Raw genomic sequence first — 19,744 nt, 5'->3', positions numbered from 1 at the left:
TGTCTCTTAGCCCTGGGTGTCTTAAATACGTGCTCCCTGCTCTAAGGTCTGGGGGCTTCTCAGACACTTTCACACCTCCCTGCATTTCTTCTTCCTGCTGTCATTGGTCTTGTCATTCTCCTCAGGTCTTTTTTCCTGTTTTTCTTCTCCTATTTACTCCTTATTCCCCTTTCTCCCCAATTTGCCTACTTCTGATACTTGAGTTGACAAATAGTGCAGTGCCGCAGCAGCTGATCCTGAACCCACCGAAGGTAATGATGAAGCTCCTATCGAATTCAAGGCTCAGGAACCAACTGTTTGCTCTGAAATCCTTCCGTGTTTCTAGTATTTTAACATCTCAGTAATACACACAGAGAACAATGTCTGGAGTGGAAATCACATAGGAATGAACATGATCAGTGCCACCCAGAGCATTAGAGTTAGGGTTAAGGTAATAAGATGCTGCCTTATTTATTTCTAATCAGTTTTCAATGGGACCTGAGCATCCAAATCAATCGAGGAAACTCATGAAACCCCAAGGCTGACAGAAGCATTTTGGCCCCTCAGATATTAATTTCCCCCTTCACACCCTACTCCTTCGCTCACAGAAACAGAGTCTTTAGAAATCAGGCAAATAAATACGTATCTATTTTCACACGAGAAAAATGTTCCATTCTCCCCTTTTTCCCTTGCTGGGAGCAGAGGCATCTAATTGACAAGAGCAGATGGGCTTTGTTTGGTTAAATAAAAAAAAAAAAAAAAAGAAAGAAACTTTAGTGGAAAAACTACCAGCTTTCCTGGGACACATAGGTTAAAAGTTTAGAGAGATGGAGCCGCATTTGACACTGAGCAAGGGGAAACGCCAACGCAGTCTCAGCAGAGCCCGTTTCTCCCAGAGAGAAACCTGGAGCTCCCATGCCCCCTTCCCATCGCCCTGGCAAAAAAAAGGGCACGGATTTTCGCACGTGTTCACCTCCTTCTCCAAAAATCCTGCGTGCAATCTGCCACAAGGTCGTGGGGAGGCTGAAGACGGCTCACTGGGGAAGAAACAGGGTGCAAGGAATAATTGTGACTCAGAAAAGGGACAGCAGCCACTTTCTGAAGGGCAGACGCTTCGTTTGAGGGAATCAGGGTCCTCTGGAGAGATGGGGCTGCAGGGGGAACGCGGAGGAGGCGGCGTGGGGGGAACAGAACAGAGACCACATGGAAAAAAACTGGAGTGGAAATGGAGGGCAGGAGAAAGGGGAAGGAGAGATGGAAAAGGGAGGTAGAGGAACCAAGGAGGCAAGGTTAAAGAAAAACCCTCGTGTGGGGTGGCACCCAAGAGCGTCTGAGGTTAAAGAATATTAGAAGAACATGTTCCTACACTAAGATAAGCCGGAGGAATGAATCCTTATCCGTCCAAAACCAACCCTTTAAAATTCGAGCGAGAGAAGGGTCTCCTTTCAGGGAAACGGGGAATCCTTAATGCTTCCTCCCTCAGCAACTGTAATGCCAGGATGTTCCCAATCTGCTTTGAGGGATGGAAAGATTAAGAATAATAAAAAAATTGCAATAAAATATGTGTGAACGAGGGGGTAATTGTGGACAAATGCAGCATTCAAATTCATTTTTCAGCTCTTTTACACACCATTTCAATCTTATTTTCTGCTTGTTAATGAGATCTTGTTGGTTGGGGTGGGCACGGCTGCCCAGTATCGCTTGGGTAATTGCACATAATTTTCTCTCTACTAGTGATTTGCATCAGATTTTTTTTTTCCTAATTCTTTGCTATTTAAACCCCCTCCTCCCTTTCCCCCTCCCCCCCCAAATCTCACCCTCTCCTCCCCCTCTTTCTTCCCCTCCCCTTCTCCTGGCCCAGCAAGACTCATTTTGAATGCTTATTATAGGCACAGTGTCTCCGACAAAAAAAAAAAAAAAAAAAAAAGAAAAAAAAAAAAGAAGAAAAGGAACCAGACAGAAGGGATCCGTGTCACTGAAGGAAGGAGCGCTGCCTCGCTGGAGCCAGACACCGCAATGCCTGCTCCTCTCTCGCCAGCTAACATCATGTCCTTCCCAATTGCCAGGTTTCCCCCCAAAAAAAGGCCTCAGCTGGCTCTTCTCACGCTTCTGCCAGGATCAGTGTGCTCCTGACAGGGATTCAGATGATCTCTAATCCCACCCCAGTGAGGCTGAGGAAAATGTTACCCTGGACGGTGGAAGAGAACGGAGCCCTGGGACAATGTCAGGAAAAACAGAACTGTGCTACGGTTGTGCAGACTAAGAAGGTCCCCGAGTTTAGAGTGTAAATTTGTGGGCAGAGCCTGACCTGTGGCCTCAAGTGTCCCTCCAGAAACACTATGAAGAAACGCTGATAAACCAAAAATTGTAAAATCTGACTCCAACCTTCAGATACTGCCATTACACTGGGAATGAATTTGCTCATGGAGCAAAAAAGCCACCGAAAGCCCTGAGAAAATTAAAGCAACAAATATGAGATGGTGAACAAGTTTCTCTTGGCTCTTCGTATTTCTGGAATTGTCTTAATCTCTGAGTGATCCTGTGGGTTTGTTAAAAGATTCAGAGGTCTCAGAAATAACATGTTATGAAAGTATAGGAAACGCCTGACTCTTAACTATACCTTAATATGTTCTCCAGCTAGACAGAGGCCATCTGCAACAAACTAATGATCTTTCGCTTTTGAATAACCCCTTGCAAGACCCCAGCATGCTACAATGAACGGTCAGACACATGGATCTAAAAGGGCAGCAGAAATTTTAGGAGGCGAAGTGGACAAAATCCTCCTAAAAAACCATGAAGACATTTTACAAGGCAGAAGAGATGTGCTAGAGCTGAAAGCAGCCCAGAATACAATATGACCCTACTGCTTTGCTCTTTGAAAAGCACCCAGGGAATCTCCCATCATCACAAATGGCACAGGCAGAGTCAAATGTGGCCCTCATTTTTCTCTTTATGTTGATTTGTAATGTACTGCTTAATTCACTTCACCTCCTCCCACCTCAGCCCGCACTGCAGCATACGCATTTACTGAAGGACTGTCAGATGTTGATCAGGGCATAACTGGACTTAATACTGAGTTTACCGTTGTAATGAGCTATTTGCTACAAGCCTTACCCCAGCCACAGCGAGGGGCGATACCAGCACAGGTCTGAACTTCGAAAAGGGTGGATGCAAGTTTGTTCTTGCTGCCAGTGTGAAGCGTGACCTGGCTAAAGATGTCTCGGTGCCTGGCCTTGTTCTAGTTGAAGTTGATAGGTATTCTCAAATAAATGGCAAATGACTCCTCTGTGGGACGAAAATGAGTTGGAAATATTTGCAATGTATTTATGAAATCCCACCCACACAACACTTGGTTTATAACCCACGCTTGTGAGAAATGATGAGACAGAAGCTCCAGGGCCAGAAATCACACTCTGTATGGCTGCTAACTGGTTACTCACTCTTCATATTTAACTTTGCTTCGGGTCTCTGTGTCTTTGCTAAGTTTTGGCACAGGCATTAATGCCAGCCTGGAGGCAGTTACAAGCCACTGAATCAGCCCAGCTGAATCTGTGACAGCTGCTGCTAACCCACGCGACCTTTGGGGAGCGACGGGGACCTCGCTGCTGCGTGTTCTTGCGCCCCGCTACTGAGCTACTTTCTGGTAATCCGTGACTGCTGCAGCCACCGAGTGCATCCTGACAGATGCAAGGTGACTCATCTGGCTGCAGCTGGCCAGCCTGTGAAGTTCGCTTTCTCAAACAGGCAAGACTCAGAGCGAGATCTCTCTCCTACAAAGGCTGTCCCAGCACGAAACCATCACAAATCACTGCTCGGGTTACCCTGAGGTCCTTCCCTTCACTGCTCGGGTTACCCTGAGGTCCTTCCCTAAGGTCTAGGAAGGAGTCTGACATGAGAGATCACGCTAGGTAGCGGCTTAATCATGTGGGACTACCCTTTGTGCTACCAAGTCGGTGTTCTTGTATGAAGTGTCACAAAAAACATCATCATGGGATGAAGTAGTGGAAGACAAAACCTCCCAGCTGACCCCTCACTCCTCGGCAGTCGCAGGTCTGGAACAGAGGCAGAACGGCCTCTAAGCTGGGGAAACTGCATGGGAAATGCTTTGGGGGTCCAGCAGCAGAGCTGGACAGGCACAAAGCTTTGTGTGCTACAGGCTGGAAAACAAGCAAGAAATGTGGCCATTTCCCACGTGAAGGCTGGGTAAAACTTCCAGCAGTGTCTGCTCTTTCTGTCAGGAGGGGGAGGACTAAAGTGCGGGTGTGCGTGGGGGGACCGAGCCCGCAGAGGCCAAACGTAATCCCCTTTTCTCTGTTGTGAGAATGGAAATGCCATGCTTCTCCTCTAGAATTTCAGCTGCCAGCACCAAGCCCGTCTGGTGGATTCTGGCTGGGACACCCAATCCCGGGGTAACTGGATAGCATGCCGAGTGGCAGCAAATGCTGGGAGCTCTCGGCCAGGCTGGCCCCCACCTCCTTGTCTAAACTGCAAAGAAATCTCCCTCCTGCTGCTGCTAAGGGATGAAACCAGAGAACTGTCTGTTTGCAGCTCAGACAAATCGCCATCATTTTAAGTTTCCAATTTTTTTTTTCTATGTCCTGAACTCCTTCCTTCCCTGTAGTTGATATTTACCCCTGCAGAGAGCAACCAGATACCACAGATAGCTGGACAGGAGGAGGAGAGGGTTGAGGTGCAATGGGTTTTACCTGTAATGCCGTGGAATAGCTGAATTACGCACAGATAAGTTACACAGAGTATCCCATACTGAGACCTCACAAAATTTTTACCCAGCCCACTACATGAAAGAAGATGCTTCTACAGAGTTCTCATTCATGCTGTTAGGAGTATTTCTTGCATCCTTCCACTAGGAACAGCAGAGGGCTTAGAACGGCTGGAAGGTAGCAAGATAAGCAAATATAAAGCAGTCATAAAATAACCTGGGTTAGCCTTTCTATGCACAAAAGAAATAGAAGAATTTATATCCTGATATCTTGGCCCTCACATGATTAAAAGCATTAGGAAAATGGGAATCTCCCCTTCTTGGGGGTGCAAAGCTCTCTTTTCTTCAGGACTGCCAGATAATGTATCCTCTCTTTCCCATACAAAGGGCTTATTGGCTCAGGACTCTATCTTCCCCCAGCCTGAGCCTGGGGGCAGGGTAATTTGGGAGCGGGATAAGCATAGAAAAAGCGTTGGTCTGGTCATTTCAATGAGCCTCTGATTTAGTGAGCAGGACTAGTAAGTAGATGATGAAGCTACAGAAATGGAAAATGCATGATGGACTTGTATATGTCTAGTGCTTGTGCAGCTTATCACGTGGATCTCATCCTTAACTTATTCTATGGTGCTAAATTGCTCTCGTGATAATCTGAATTAATCACATGCCCTGGACCATCTAACCTGCAGTCTGCCTTTGAATTCCGTACTACATGCTCATCTCCCAAGCCCAGTGCTATTAGAAATCCCTTGTCAGAAAGATGTCTCCTTATTTCCCCCATAAATTACACTGTTTGAGGCAATATTCAGCCTCATGCCAGTCACACTTTTACATTTTCTATCTTATGACCATTCAAAGCTAGAAGTGGGATTTTTATACCATTTCAGAGAAGCTGCAAAATTTCCCTCTTTCCATTGACACTCAATGTTTGTTTTCACACTCCAGAGATCACAAGCTATCGGACCTTAAAATCTATATACCTCTCTGATGTCCCTGTTTATTGGACTCCTCTCTAAACTCCTCTGTAGCCTTTTCATTTCAGATGCCTACCTAATTCCTCCTTGTAGTTTCAAAGTATTTTGCGCTTCCTGTCTTAAATAGTGTTACCGGCCACTCTGAAACAACTGCTATAGTGCACTTCATATGTCTCCGTATTTCACAAGTGACTGAGAGCAAGTAAAACGTATTTGGTACCCCTCCAGGATGGCAGGCACCACGTGAATACAAGTCCTTGCTGTTAATTTTCAGCATACAATATGTGCCTTGTTCCACTTAAAAGCAAAGGTGCATTTGGAAAACAGATTACATCAAGTAAACCAAAGAGAAGGGTCAAGGCTCTATCTAATGAGGTGACAGAAAATTAGAATTCTTATCCCAGGATACTGAGACAGAGAGTGGGCTGTTCTCAGGTGGCATGCATCCTGGCATCTCCACTGGCTTCAGTGGAGCTCACCAGTGGAGAACACAAGCCTACTCCCATAACACACAGATAGCGCAAGCTCTGCTCTCTCTAGACTGGCTGATGATGGAGGCTTTAACCTCTCTACGCTGCTGAGGCTTGCTTCTCTGTCACATGCAGCACTGCAAAGCCACACACGCAACTGGCGGCAACCTTGATCAAACCTGGGACGGGGCCCTTTGGAAGGCAGCTGGGCTGAGGCTTGGAGCACAGATCCCAGAGTCAGGTCACGGGCGCTCTGTTCTGAGCTCAAGCAGGGATTTTAAAAATCAAGGGCATATTACATGGGGAGGCCGTGGCTGCTGCCTGGTAAACTTAAAACACACATGCTCCATTCTTTTACACAAACAGATGCGTGTGAAATGTGCCTTTCCTCCTTTAAAGCTTATCTACACCTCTGATTATGACCTTGTGGAAAGCATTAGCAGAACTGTTTACATGACAATTAGTTTCTCAAAACTAAATCCCAGATCTACATCCCTGTGTTTTGAGGAAGCTCAGATCCATGGCACTTTCATAAGTAAGGGCTTTCCATGTTCCAACCAGACTTGAAGAAGCTGGCTTCAGCAATCTCTAAATCAGTCACCCACAAATCATGGACTACTTCTAAAGCAAGCCTGCAAAAAGTAACTAAAAAAGTCAAGCATGGTGTCATTAGGCTAAAATCCACAATCAAAGGGCCCACACCTGCACTGGCATTTTTTTGGAGGGCTGAGAAGACGAATGCCGATGATCTAGGTCCTGGTGTTCGCGATTACAGTGTGCTAACCTGAATACAGGAACTAACAGGATAGAAATGCTCTGGCAGTACAGGGCTGAGCTCAGGATAGAGATACTGCCGATAAACAAATTAACTAATTGCTTTAACTAGGCTGCCTCCAAGAATTCGTGACAATAACAATAACTCCTTTGTTAACCATAATACACTGTGATAGCCTGAAGCTTGCCCTGCTCTCGGAGGATCTGGATCAGCCAAATACTGTCAGCCAAAGAAAGAGAAGAGAAGCAGGTCACGTACCTGTGGAGAGAGGCCATTGCTAACAGGATTCATGTGGTTGGCAGGAGCTGCAGCGTTCATGAAACTGTCCGAGTAGCTGGAGAAGCTGTGTCGGGCCCCGTAGGCAGAGCCAGTGTCAGCAGCGGCGGCTGCAGCAAGCCCTCCCTGGTGCATGGTGGATGGCGGCAGGGGCTGGGGTCTGTGTACAGTGCTTCCCCCATCTGTGGAGAGAGTGTTCAGAGGTAGAGAGTCACAGGGTGTTACAGCCAGGACTCTGCAAAGCATGGATGGATGGCGTGGCTATCCTGATCTCAGCTTCTGGGTCCCGCCATCTCTGTGCTCCATGTGAGCACAAGCATATCAATGTGACAGTAGAAAATATGCAAACCTAGGGTGAAATATCTGAATTTTCTCTTCATTTTCCCCCAGACCAAAGCCACAAATTCCTTTGTAAAGGCCAAGGCCAAAGCCAACTGGAATTAGCAATACTGCTTCCACTGAGCCCCAGTATGGAATTTTATCCAGAAAAAGGGATCCCCTATATGATACTCACTTTGGACTGATGTGCTCTCCATTTCAAAGCTGAGCAGAAGAACTACAGTCATGAAACACACCGACACAGCAGAAAGGACCATGAGACAGAGGAGAAAACTGTGGAGTTTCCATTGACTTGAGGAAAAACCTGGTCTTCCCAACTAAAGGACAACCACCTATGTATTACAAGTGCCTTAGCGGGATGTCACGAATCAGAAAGGGAAGGGACGATGGGGCGACATAAGGCAAGAGAAGAGGAGCAGCGCAGGCAAACGGGTGCTCACCTTGGGAAATGGTGGTTGTTGGGTAGGTGGAGTCCGGCAGCTGGTATGGGGGAAGAGTCGGCATTCCTGTCGGCGGGAAGCCCCCCGGCAGCAGGTGATTGAAAGCCGCAAGTTGGTTCGCTCCCGCCTGTTTGCGCCATCTCGCTCTTCGGTTGCTGAACCACACCTGATGGGGAGAGGAAAGACCACGTGTGACTTACTCTGGGCTGCTAATGGAAACACATCCTGAATTACAGTACCGGCCAAAAACAGGTTCAAGTCGCTGCCTGACACAGACTTTGTGAGTATTTGTCTCCGTTCCCGTTTCCTTTCTCCCAAATGACACTACTACTGCCGCCCTGTCTCCTGGGTGAAGATACACGCATTTAAAATTGTTAAAGATACTACTAAGAGCGTGGGAGGGTGCTATCAGCAGTAGGGCGAGATGAAGAGGAATAATTTAGCTTGTGTATTCCGAGAGAGTTCATACCAAATAGATGCATTGCTACCACCTGGCCATTCTGCCTTGTTATCTGACAACTATGTGAATTATGCTGAAGGATTAAGTACCATAATAGCAACACGGCTGCACTGTTAGGAGGGATAAATAGACAGATTAGCATCATGGTTTCTATGTTAGACAAGCTAAATAGATAGAACCAGACCGGAGGGAATACAGGGTTTTCTTAGCATCTCTGTACTGCAGCAAATCACTGTTGTCTGTATGCTAAGACATGCTCTCCTTACAAGAGGCACTGCAGTGTGCACTAGAATTGTACTGCAGCCAATTTAAACCTCTGTGCATTAAAATAAACCCAGTATTAATGCATGTGCAAAGCTGGGCTCGTGTTTCCTACAGTGCTAGTTTACCTGTAAGACTCAAGGGGAGATTTTTCTAAATGTGTTTGTCTGCCCTGATGTGTTTTATCATGGGCAATCTCCCTTCTGCATAGTGGAAAGGGCTTCTCAAGCTGCCTCTTGGGCTTGGTTTACTTCATTTAATCAGAGAGGCTCTCAGGCCCGATCCCTGTTTGGGGTTCAGAAGTATGCGGATAAGCTTTCAAGCCAGATGAGAATGCAGCTGCTGGACTTTGTGAGGCCTAAAGGGCTAGAAAACACGATTAAATTTCACAGCAACAAGAAAAAATGGAGCAAAAATCAAGAGTGTAAAGCATTCCGGGGGAAAAAAATCCTCCATCAGGCTTCCAAGCTGCTCAACGTCATATCAGAAGCTGGGGTTACAAGGGTTTGAGGCACTGCAGTCCAAACTGTCCCCACATCTTGTGAACCAAAACAAAACTCTCTGCCCCAAAATACAGCAGAACCTCAGTCTGATGCGCTTTGCACTTCAGACATGATCGAAATCTCAAAGGGGGTGCCTTTCTCTGGCCTTTAAATTGAGTCCCCCTGTAAACGGTCACCTGTTAGTCTGCCTTTTTCTTATTGGCACCTGTGGGTATGTATAGTTCACTCGGCATGACAAGACAACATGTTTTCATTGAGAGCTGCTTATTTAATGGAGAGCTGGCTCTTGGTCCACACGCACTGCAGCGGTGCTTGCTGCAAAAATAAGCATACAATGAGCTTCACACGCAAACCTTTGTGAGGTTCTCTGGATTACAGTCTATTATTGCTCTTTCTACGTGTTACTTATCTACTAGCGTGCCGTGGAAAGAGTTTGATTAAAACCTGCTAACGACAGTCGTGTGTGACCTGCTGCTGATGGCTGGGAAGGACCTAGTCCTGGGCAGTCCTTCACTTCACGCTGTTATTTACATCCAGGTACAGTGAAAACAAAAAAAGCCCGGTTTTCTTTGGAGGAGTTGGCCTAAATTAAGCCCCCTGAAATGTATACAGTGCTGATGTCAGGTCCTTGGCACCAAACGCGTCTTTTTACAGACTTCTTCCTACTGCACCGCACTACTGGCTGAAGCAGCATAACCTCTTAGCACCTTCCAAAAGCATGACAGAAATAGGTCAGCTTACATCCGATCTGCATTGATCAACAAAGTCCATGCAGGTCAGAATCTCTGTGTCCATTTTTGGCACCAAAAGTCGCTAGCAAAATCTAGGACAAAGTTAAGGAGAGAGAAATGAATGAGCATCAAGGTCTGTAGCACTTTACAACTCTTTTATACAGTCCAATTAATGGCGCAGTTTCTAGGAGCAGTGAGCAACACAAATGAATAAATAAATAACCTTTTGTTTGCCTTGGCCATCCAAAGAGGACAGTCCTGTCCTTTTCTCATGCATGCATGTATGTGTAATTCATGCTTTGAATTAGGGACACGGAACTTGGCTCGTCCTCTCCTATCATTTGCTTCCACTTTCACAGTTAAGGACATAAAAACTGTCTGAATATTTCTGTTAGCTGAACATAAGGAGATAAATAAACCTTCTCTCTTCAGAGAAAAAGGCCTAGTCCCAGTCTGGAAGAGCTTCCACTCAAAAATTAAAAAAAAAAAAAAAAAATCAATTCTGAGAATAGCACACAGAATTCAAATACCTGTCGGGAAAACATAACCAAAGCAGCACTGAAGCCAGGAATCGAGAGGGAAAGAGAAATTGAACTCCAAGAATGTAAAAGCCACTCCAGTGATTTCTGACGCTTTCCCGACATCACAAAGGGTGGGAAAGTTCCTTTTTTATAACCAAGAGCCAGATGCTGGCAAATCCACTCAGGATTAGAAGTTCAGAAGAAACATGTGGAGTGAGATGGTCGGGACACATTTCTCCAACGACAGCCCCACAAGCACTCGGCTCCCCTGTGGTGGTTTGTCAGCTGGCTTGGCTAACGTATGATCAAAACACAACTTTGAAAAGATTTGTGTTGTCTTATGTTACATCGCGTGAGGTTATTGTTGTCCACGCACCAACACGCATGTTTGCATCCATTGTTCAGAATTAAAATTCACGCACACATGTCTAACTCCTCCCGTCTTGCTTCTCCACATCCAGTTAGGGGGGTGTAGTTCCTTTATTTTTTTAAGGGAGATAAAAAGATACTCTGGATCCTTTTACAACCAGGTAGAGTCGACCAAAAAGGCCTGTGCGCAGGCCATTCTTGCGGTGTCTTGCATACTTCAGTCTACAACGCGCATGGGCTTGTGAAGGAAGGAAAGCTCACTTCCAAGACAGTGGGCTATCACAAGAGAAAGAAATTCCGTTCTTAACTATGCTACGGGCTCCTTCTGTGACTTCGGGAAAGCTATTCCTTTTCTGATTTGAAGTCAGTGGAAACATTGCTGCATTCAACAAATTTTGGTCCTTACACAAGCCACGCATCAGATCACCACCTCTAAACTGAAGATAAAACCCACATTTTCTTACATTTCAGTTTATTTCAGCAATCAGCCATCTGAGACAGAGGCTCTCTTTACCTGCCAGTAGGCACCATACCCAGCACAGCAAGATCTCCGTCTTGGCTGGAGCATCACAGCAAAACAAATAATAAATGATAATAAGAGTAAATACACAGGCACCAATGAGATTCACAACTACATGCTTAAACGTAGTGGTTCCTAACAGCCTGGCTGGAGAATCCAGCCACAAATACACTGAAACCTTCCACAAAGAAATTGATAGGATTTATCTTCCCGTGCAGAGGAAGGGACATTTCATGGCCCAAACAGGTTGATTCTGCCCCTTATTTATAACCCACAGAAAAAAAGGAGATACATTCCAGCTAATGACGTTAGCAATTCTTTCCCTTCCCCCGCCTTAAAGGTGGCTCAGGCCTTTATGCTTATAAATCATTTTATTGGTAGTTAAAATATAGAGGCTAGAGCATCTAACCGTAATGCGAGGCGCACTTCAAAGGGAACCTGCTTTCATTTCACAACAGTTAAGGTTTTATCAGCCACTAAAGATTCCCCCTGCCAGAGGATCCTGTTACACCATGTTAAGCCTGGGGTGAAGGCTACGGCTGCTAAAACCAGACTGGTGGGAAGAAGATGAGGAAGAGGAAGAAGTTTTGAAGCTGCTGGTCTGCCTATGGAGACGTTGTTCTAGAGGGTGCTGGGGCTGGATCGTACGACTAGAGTTTTAGGCTGGGACAAACGTATCCAGCACTTGGGAAAAGGGCTGTGTGAAGAACCCAAGAGCAGAAAAAACAGCATGTCAGAAACCTGTTTTTTCTTAAAAAGACAAGTTCTTTGTGATCATTTGATTGTGCATAGCAAAGAGATCCTGCGCTGTGTAAACGTGCTGCTTTCCAAGGGTATGGAAGTATAATATAGGCCACTGAAGACAACAGTTTGTACCTGCTAAAGACATCTGGGGCTTTTGTCCCTGTGAATTACCTTCCAAAGAATATATTAAGTAGACAGGAGATGCGTTACAGAAACTGCTCAGAGCTCTACTGAGGGGAAGCAGATAGATACAGGAACACCCGCATGGAAAATAACTTAAAAGAAGATACCCAAGCAGGTTCTTCCTGTTCTAGTCATGCCCTGGGTCCAGGTAAGACCAGAGTCCCTCACTGTGCCACGTGCACCTTGCTCAGTAAGTGAGTGTGCTGCTACAAGGATGCTGAACGCTAGATGTTCACCGCAGAATATCACTCAATCCGTTACCTTCACCATCCCCGTCACAGACGGGAGAGGGAGGCACAGCGAGACTAAGAAACCTCTCCAATTCATCACTGTCTGCCTTGCAGAACCAGCTGATTTCAGAAGAGCCCGTCCTCCCAGCCGGATTGGGTTTGGGGCAAAGGTTAGCCCTGGTTCTTATTTAACCTGAACGCCTGCACCCAACCCTGCCAACGGCCGGCCCGAGATGTCCCAGCCACTTGTTCTCAACCAGCAGAGCAGCGGAGAAGGGCTGCAGAGACAGCTGCCTGCCAGGATGGGGCTGGACTGAATTATCCCCGCAGCCGCTGAGATATGGGTCAGCTCCCACAATTTGTCAGACAAGGAGAGGAAAGGAAGGTCAAAAAGAGCCTCCTGTGGGAAAGAAAGCCTGTTGTGTTCCTGCTCAGCCTAATCAGGACTTGATGTTGGAGAAAGATAGATGGGATAAATGAGCTCATAAATGGAAACAGGGATGGAAAAGCCAAGCCATGCCTTTGCTTTCCAGCAGAAGGGAAGAGATGCAACATGTGTTTGCTTTCACAGGCCCAAGAGGTTGCAGAAACCAGGTGGAAAAGAGTCACATGGCCCTTTATGGCCCAAGCACACCAAAAAAATTCCACCAAAGTCAGATGAGGTCCCTCCCCAGGCTGCACAGAGGTGACTCTGCCAGATCAGGTCTTCTCCAGGTTCTCCTTTGAACCAGAGCAGATCCCTGCAGTGCCTTGCCTTGTCCATAAATGCTGCAAATCCTGGGCTTCCCAGGAGGCTGATGCAGAAGGCTTTTAGAGAAGAACTCTAGCAGCAACAGCGATGACAGACCAGGGATAGTTATTGCTCCATCGAATGCCTTCTTTCAGATGGTGCTGAGTCAGCCCTCCCAGACTGGAAAGGGTTGAGATGTTACAGCGAGACGGGATCCTGTAAGTCCGTACAACAGTTTAGTGATGATTACGCTTCCTCACCCAGGTGCTGAGGAGTGCGAAAAACAGACATCAGGGACGTACAAGCATCACTGAGGCTACTGAGAGAATTCTTTACAGAACAAGAAAAAAAGCCCATGAGAGCGCACAGATTTTAGGCACGTAGATTTTATCTGCACGTGTAGGCTGTATCTAGTGACACTTTGGTTCAGTGCCTAAAACGCTGAGTCTCTGTCACTTGTGGGTGATATGGTTAAGACAAATATTAAACAAGGTTAGCGGAGCAGAACAAATGACTCTTCACAAATGAGATTATCCAATGAATTTAGCCTATATTTCTCCCGGCATATCCCTGTTCCTCAAGGTGTTAGCTATTTATAACTATCTATTGAAGAATTTCAACAAACGGTTCGTGGTATGGGGATTTTTTTGCAAACCACTTTTTTTTTTTTGAAACAAACCATAGTTAGCAGTGAAATATTTGATCGTGACATTGATTACTTTACTCTTGCAATATTCTTTCTAATCTTTGAGTGGCTGTCTAAGAATTAATCACGTCACAAACACTTCCTCAACCAAAAGGCCGTCTCTACCTTTAAATGATCATCACAGTTTGAACACTTCATAACTGCTAACAGGTTTCGTACTCCAGACGGGGAAGCAGGAGGCAGGAGAAATGGGATGGATCTGTCCGCTTTCACACTGAGACATCCTAAGCCCAGGTTTGAACTCATGGCTTCACAGCTCCAAACCATCACTGCCCCCAGTGATGCAGCTTTACCCCTCACTGTAATAAAAGTTAATAATATTTACAAATAATAAAAAAATTATCATTGAATGAAATAGCTATTGGATACTGAATGATTGTTTGCAAACGTTGTGTTTTCCAGCTCTACATTTTACAAGCTGTGTTTCGCCGTGATTATTTCAGTTGTCAGAGGAAATTCTGTTAAAATAAAATAAAATTTAAAAGAAAACCTCTGTTTTACTTATCTGTTTATCTCTTTATAAACCCTCTGTCTGAGGATGAATGGGACTTGTGGAAGCTGAAAGACATGAGGATGAGCTCACTGCTGTCAGAAAGCAGCTGCAAGGTAGTGTGTTTTATGAAGTACTTTCTCTCCACTTGACCACTTGCTTCTTAGCCAGCCAAGTCTTAATAGTGTTAGAGTTGCATTTAAACATTTCAGAACAGGCTTTGATGTTCACACCTCACTGAGGTGAATGAGATGTTGGGGAGTAGATTTCCTGCTGCTGTTGTTTGGCTAGAGATAGGCTGGGCTTTAACAGCAAACCAGCAGCACAGCAATTCCCACTATCAAGATTTTCTTTGCAAAAGAAAAAACTCTCAGCTTTTAAAAATAGCTTAAGCGCTATGGGAAGCGGCTCAAAGATTAAAACACCCTGGCAAACCCTCCTCCTGATTATTATAAACATTTCCTATTGTTGACCAAACAGAATCTATTTAATTGGTGTCCCAGTAAACAGAAAGCCTCCTTAGCTGCGGAGATTGAGAACAGACAAGAGCCATGCCTGCTGGCTGCTCGAAGCAACGGCACGCTTGCTCACTTTACCAGGCACACACCGGGTGGTGGCCCTGCTAGAATCAGAGATTCAGCATAGGGCATACAAGCAAACTATATGAGAAATATTTTGGTCCACGCCCTCGTTGGACTAGAAATTTTGTGATAAAGGTTCTTCTCATAGAACCTCTGGGAGGCCCTATTTGTTTTTAATACAATGGGACAGACACTCTGCTGCTATAAATCAGTGCAACTTCACTGACTTCCATTTAGACCAGCTGAGTGCGCAGTGTTATACACAACCGCTTCATCCAAGGAACTGGGATCTCGTTCATTGCTTTGGCCTCTGGACCCTCTTTCCTTTGTAAGAAAATCAAATCATTACCGCATTGTTTAGGGGATCCCTTTTTCAGCCTGCGACCATGAGCCTGGCAGTTCTGCTCCTTGGTCCAAAGCAGACCAAGAAAAGCAGAACAGGACAAACAATCAAAAAAGTCAGTTCCGGGTTTTGCATCTCAACACAAAAATCCACAATTTTATCTAAAAATCATGTTTTACTGAACTGAATGGATTCCTCCATCTGCAGAAGCCAGCAAGTTCAAAGGAGCACTTTGTGTCATAAATTTCTCCATTTGTTTCATGCAGGTTCCCTGCCCCACACATACAAAACAAGCCAGTCTTGTCAAATTATGCTGCAAGTCCTGAAGTTTATATTCATTCCTGTTGATTTCAACCAATGCTTTGCCAGAAGGGTGACAGGATTAGGCTTATCATTTTCATCTTCAGTAAAGTATAATATACTTAATGAAACAGCGCTCTCTCCAGCAAGATGCCCTCAGGCTTACACAGCTGGGACTGTGTCCTCTGTCAGTGGGACATTTCTGTTTCCAAGGGGGCTGGTAACTGTAATTCTACTACGAATACCAAAAGCGCTGATGCTTTTCTAAGCAAACCCTTAGATACGCACATAGGACGTGCTTGTAATTTTAGGAGATCACCTCTGGCTTTTCCAAAGTTCAGGTGGAAAATGACTTGCTGCTGCAGTTTGGATACCTGGTAATTTACAGTTTTTGTTTATTTTTTGTGTGACTAGTAGGTGGACTAAGGGCTTATTTGGAGCATATTAGCTGGGACAAGCATGCCATGGGTTACTCTCTTCTTTAATTCAATTGCATTTCTGTTTCTAATTCAGGCTGAAGAGATGTGAAAGAACAGCAGCACTGCCGTGAGACATCGAGCACCAATTTGCTAAGCAAACAGAAAGTAATGTTACAAGACTGCAACCGACCTCTCTCCCTCATGAGCAACACCTTTCTGCAGCAAGATCTCCACGAGACGTGAGGGGGAAGCACCTGGACCCTCCTCACCATCTCGGCTGTGTTCAGCCCTTGCTGGCTTTACCTTGCAGAGCAGCTTCGGTAAAGCTGGCTGGAACAGCGCGCTACCCTCGCCCCGACCTCTCCCGGGAGCTGGATGCCGCTTGGCATCGCACCGCTGGTCTCTCGACGTGCCTGGGCACACGAACCAGCAGCACCACCGCGGTTCTCACGGACCGGCTGCCGCGGTGCCAGGGGCTGTTCTTGCCGTGGGCCGTCTATCTGGACGCTCTGGTGTGTGAGAGCGCGGCTGGCCCCGTGCCGTGGAAAACGAGCGTGCCAAGCCAGCCTCTGCCAACGAGAGCCCCAACTGCCGGCTCCTCTGCACAGCCTCTCAGTGCCCCGGCTGCTGCCAAAAACACAGGGCAGCTGTTGTGTCATAACCTCATCGCAGCCTTCTTCACAAGAAATGTAAACTAGTCAGACCCTCAGGAAGAAAGAAAACATTCTCAGCTGACCTTTAAGGGAGGGGGGTTGCCTTAGAAGAGCCAGTTTGGACACATCTCAAAGAGTTAGGGAAGCAAAGCACCAGGCAAACAGCATTAGGCTCCAGCAGCTTTGCATGACTCAAGTTAATGCTCAGAGCTGGGGGAGACCTGCTTACTGCCACGCCGTCCCTCCGTATCATACCTTCATCTTCAAAAAGGACCATCTCAAGGAACAGGACAGACCTTTGACCACAGCGACAGCTGGTGAGAGAGCACTGGGGTCCCCACCAGCCCACAACAGAGATACTTGAGAAGTTCCTGAGAAATCCATGTATTTTCTAGAAACTAGACTGCAGAGTACTGCTGGTAAACGGTGGTTTTCAGCTTCTTTGCACAGAAAATAGAATTGGTTTGCGAAAAATTTCAAGCAAAATTGAATGGAATTTCTTTTCTGGTGCTCCATTTGGCATGTCTGAGCCGCTGCAGCACGATCTAGAATATGGCTGTTTGTTTACTACAGTTTGAAACTGTGTCATAAAATACATATTATGTGAGTAGCCTAGAAATGCACCGAGATTTCAGAGACAGAATTGCTCTGAGCCTTTTTATTAAATAAAACATCCATTTTCTCCCAGGCAGAAATCACAATGGTATCCATCATAAAAATGATCAATAAAGCATTGGGTTGCGACTCCTGCTGTCTAGTTTAATTTTGTTATTGAAATAACGGTTTCTCAGTGCATGGAATTTCCTGGGGATTAATAACAGACATCAGCATCACAACGCATCCACCCCTTCGCGCTTCTTATTTATTTCCAGAAAGCACCCACTGCCCAAACCACAGGAACTAGGATTAACGTACTTGCTAGCGGTATGCATGCTTGTACCCGGCTGCCTGTGGTATGACCATCCGAATCATCCACAGGTGATGCTGAGAAGAAAAACTGCCATCCATTTTTTGGGAACAATTTTGGTAGCTTTCTGGGAAAGCTTTTTGAGATACTGCTTTGGAGCCTGCCACATCTGACTCAGTATAGCACCAGGAAAAACGGAGGTGGGCTGCTTGCGTGGGAACCTACGCACCGAGGTCTATTTGTGAAAAACATTTTCAGTGCACAAATTTCTAAGTGACTTGGGATCGCGGTGCTGACCTGAGGACAATCTGGGCACGTGCACTGCTTTGTTCTACCTCATATTCCTTTCTGTTGGTATTGTCCAAGTAAAAAACAGAAATAAGCACTGGGGTTTGTTGGTAACTAGCCCTAAAATGGAACACATTTGGGCAAACAGATTGACAAATGGGATCATCTAGGAGAAGGATTACGTTCAACTCCCTAGACCCACGGCTGACGTACCTGGTGTCTCTTTTGACATTAGTGTTGCTTTGAGAAGTCATTTCCACACCTAAACGAGAACTTCCTGACAAAACTATTTTCCTATTGAAAAACACTGTACTGACAAAGCTAAACTGTTTGTGAGAAAAGGGCTGTTCTGAAAAATGCCCATTCTCTACAAATGCCAGGGAGAAAAGTTCCAAAATTATCACAGAATCCCGTTTAGGGTTTTTTTTCCATATAAAAACTTTGACATCATCAGTTAGATAACTGCAAAAACCGGTGTAAAATCCCAAAATACATTCAAGATCAAAATCAAAGCTTCCATTAAATTTGCTAAGTGAATTGCTTAGCTGTTAGACTTAATTTTTAAATCCATGAACGCTTGGCATTCAACAGCTTGTTTTCTGGAAGGGTGGAAATGGGAGCTTGCAGATGGGCAAGAATTTGTTCAGTACTGGACAATTAGTGTGGACACATGAGTCAAGACATTGCCTTGCACAAAAACAAGTCAGTGGGAATTTCCACTGGTGGCCTCGCTGGGCATGGATTTGGCATTGTAATCCTGATCCTTCCGGAAATCCATGGCAGTCTCATCCCTGGCTATGCTCAGTTTGGGATTAACCTTTTAATGGCTCATACCTTTGGGTGTGTTGAAGTCTGAATGCTGGAATCCTGCGTCTCAACCACACAGACACTGCAGTGACCTTGCAAAAATATTGCTCACCCTCCTGTGATCTTCCTAGCAGATGAGAAACCGGAGCTTGGAAGTGCTCCCCACCACCACCCCCCCTCTTGTTGTTCAGCTTGTGAATTTTATTAGCTGTCAACGTGTCAAACTTCCACTTAGCTGGACAGCTGCGTGACCAGCCAGACTCTGAGGCCTGCCAATGAAGTTTAACAGAGCTATCAGCTTTTCACATGGAAGAGATTATGGTACGTGAATGCTCAGGTATCAGAGAGAAGGAATGAGACTTAGGTAGGTTCACCTTTCACATGGTAAAGCAAAGAGGTGAGGAGGAGAAAGAAGCAAAGAGATGGACAGGCCCGCTTGTTTTTGTCCAGCGTTTGCACAGTGATTAGCAGAATGGAATTCCAGTGCAGGGATGATGTGTATATGCGATACAGTAAGAAAGCCTGATCGCAACACCTGAGCCGTGATTCAGAGACTTGGGCGTGATCCTGGGATTGTCCAGCCATGGCTGCACAGCAGACAGACGGCACTGAGATCCACAAGATGGATGAAGCAATGACCAGACGTTGAGGAGCAGCAAAGGCTGCTCTCGAGTCTGTTTTGTGACTATGGGTCACAAAACACTTTTCATATGTCTGCCTCCCATTTTACATGTTAACATGATAAGCTTTTGGGGACAAGATAGATGGGTAGGTGTTGGCGTGGCCCCAGAAACCCTGATCTCAGCTGGCCCTACTGTTATTACAGCCATCTTTAATCCAAAGCACGTCTCTTGGCCTTAAAAACTCTGTTGAGACAGGAGTAAGACTATACGGTGGTAGAAGATTCCCTGCTGGATGGGTACATGTGTGGATGTGTGTGTGTGTGTGTGGCTTTTTTTTTTTTCCACAAGAACTTGATTGACTAATGTTTGTAGGTCCCGAGAGCCAGTAAAAGATCTGCTCTGATA

General features: G+C 45.7%; 1 protein-coding gene across 4 annotated transcripts in view; it reads right to left on the bottom strand.

The window, feature by feature from the left end:
* Positions 1-19,744, bottom strand: part of PAX7 (paired box 7) — a 101,467-nt gene that overhangs the window by 29,716 nt on the left and 52,007 nt on the right. For all 4 annotated transcript variants that reach the window (XM_087755248.1, XM_087755250.1, XM_087755249.1 and 1 more), the window contains exons 6-7: positions 7,971-8,136; positions 7,174-7,373 (exon numbers count right to left, since the gene is read on the bottom strand). In XM_087755248.1, coding sequence (XP_087611374.1) covers positions 7,174-7,373; positions 7,971-8,136 — 366 coding nt within the window. The remainder of the gene's footprint in view (positions 1-7,173; positions 7,374-7,970; positions 8,137-19,744) is intronic.

This window comes from Nipponia nippon, unplaced genomic scaffold (assembly GCF_047370975.1).
Source record: "Nipponia nippon isolate SJK-2023a ecotype South Korea unplaced genomic scaffold, ASM4737097v1 scaffold_19, whole genome shotgun sequence".
NCBI lineage: Eukaryota > Metazoa > Chordata > Aves > Pelecaniformes > Threskiornithidae > Nipponia > Nipponia nippon.
The sequence above is the reverse complement of the archived record's forward strand: the minus strand, read 5'-3'. Positions and strand labels throughout refer to the sequence as shown.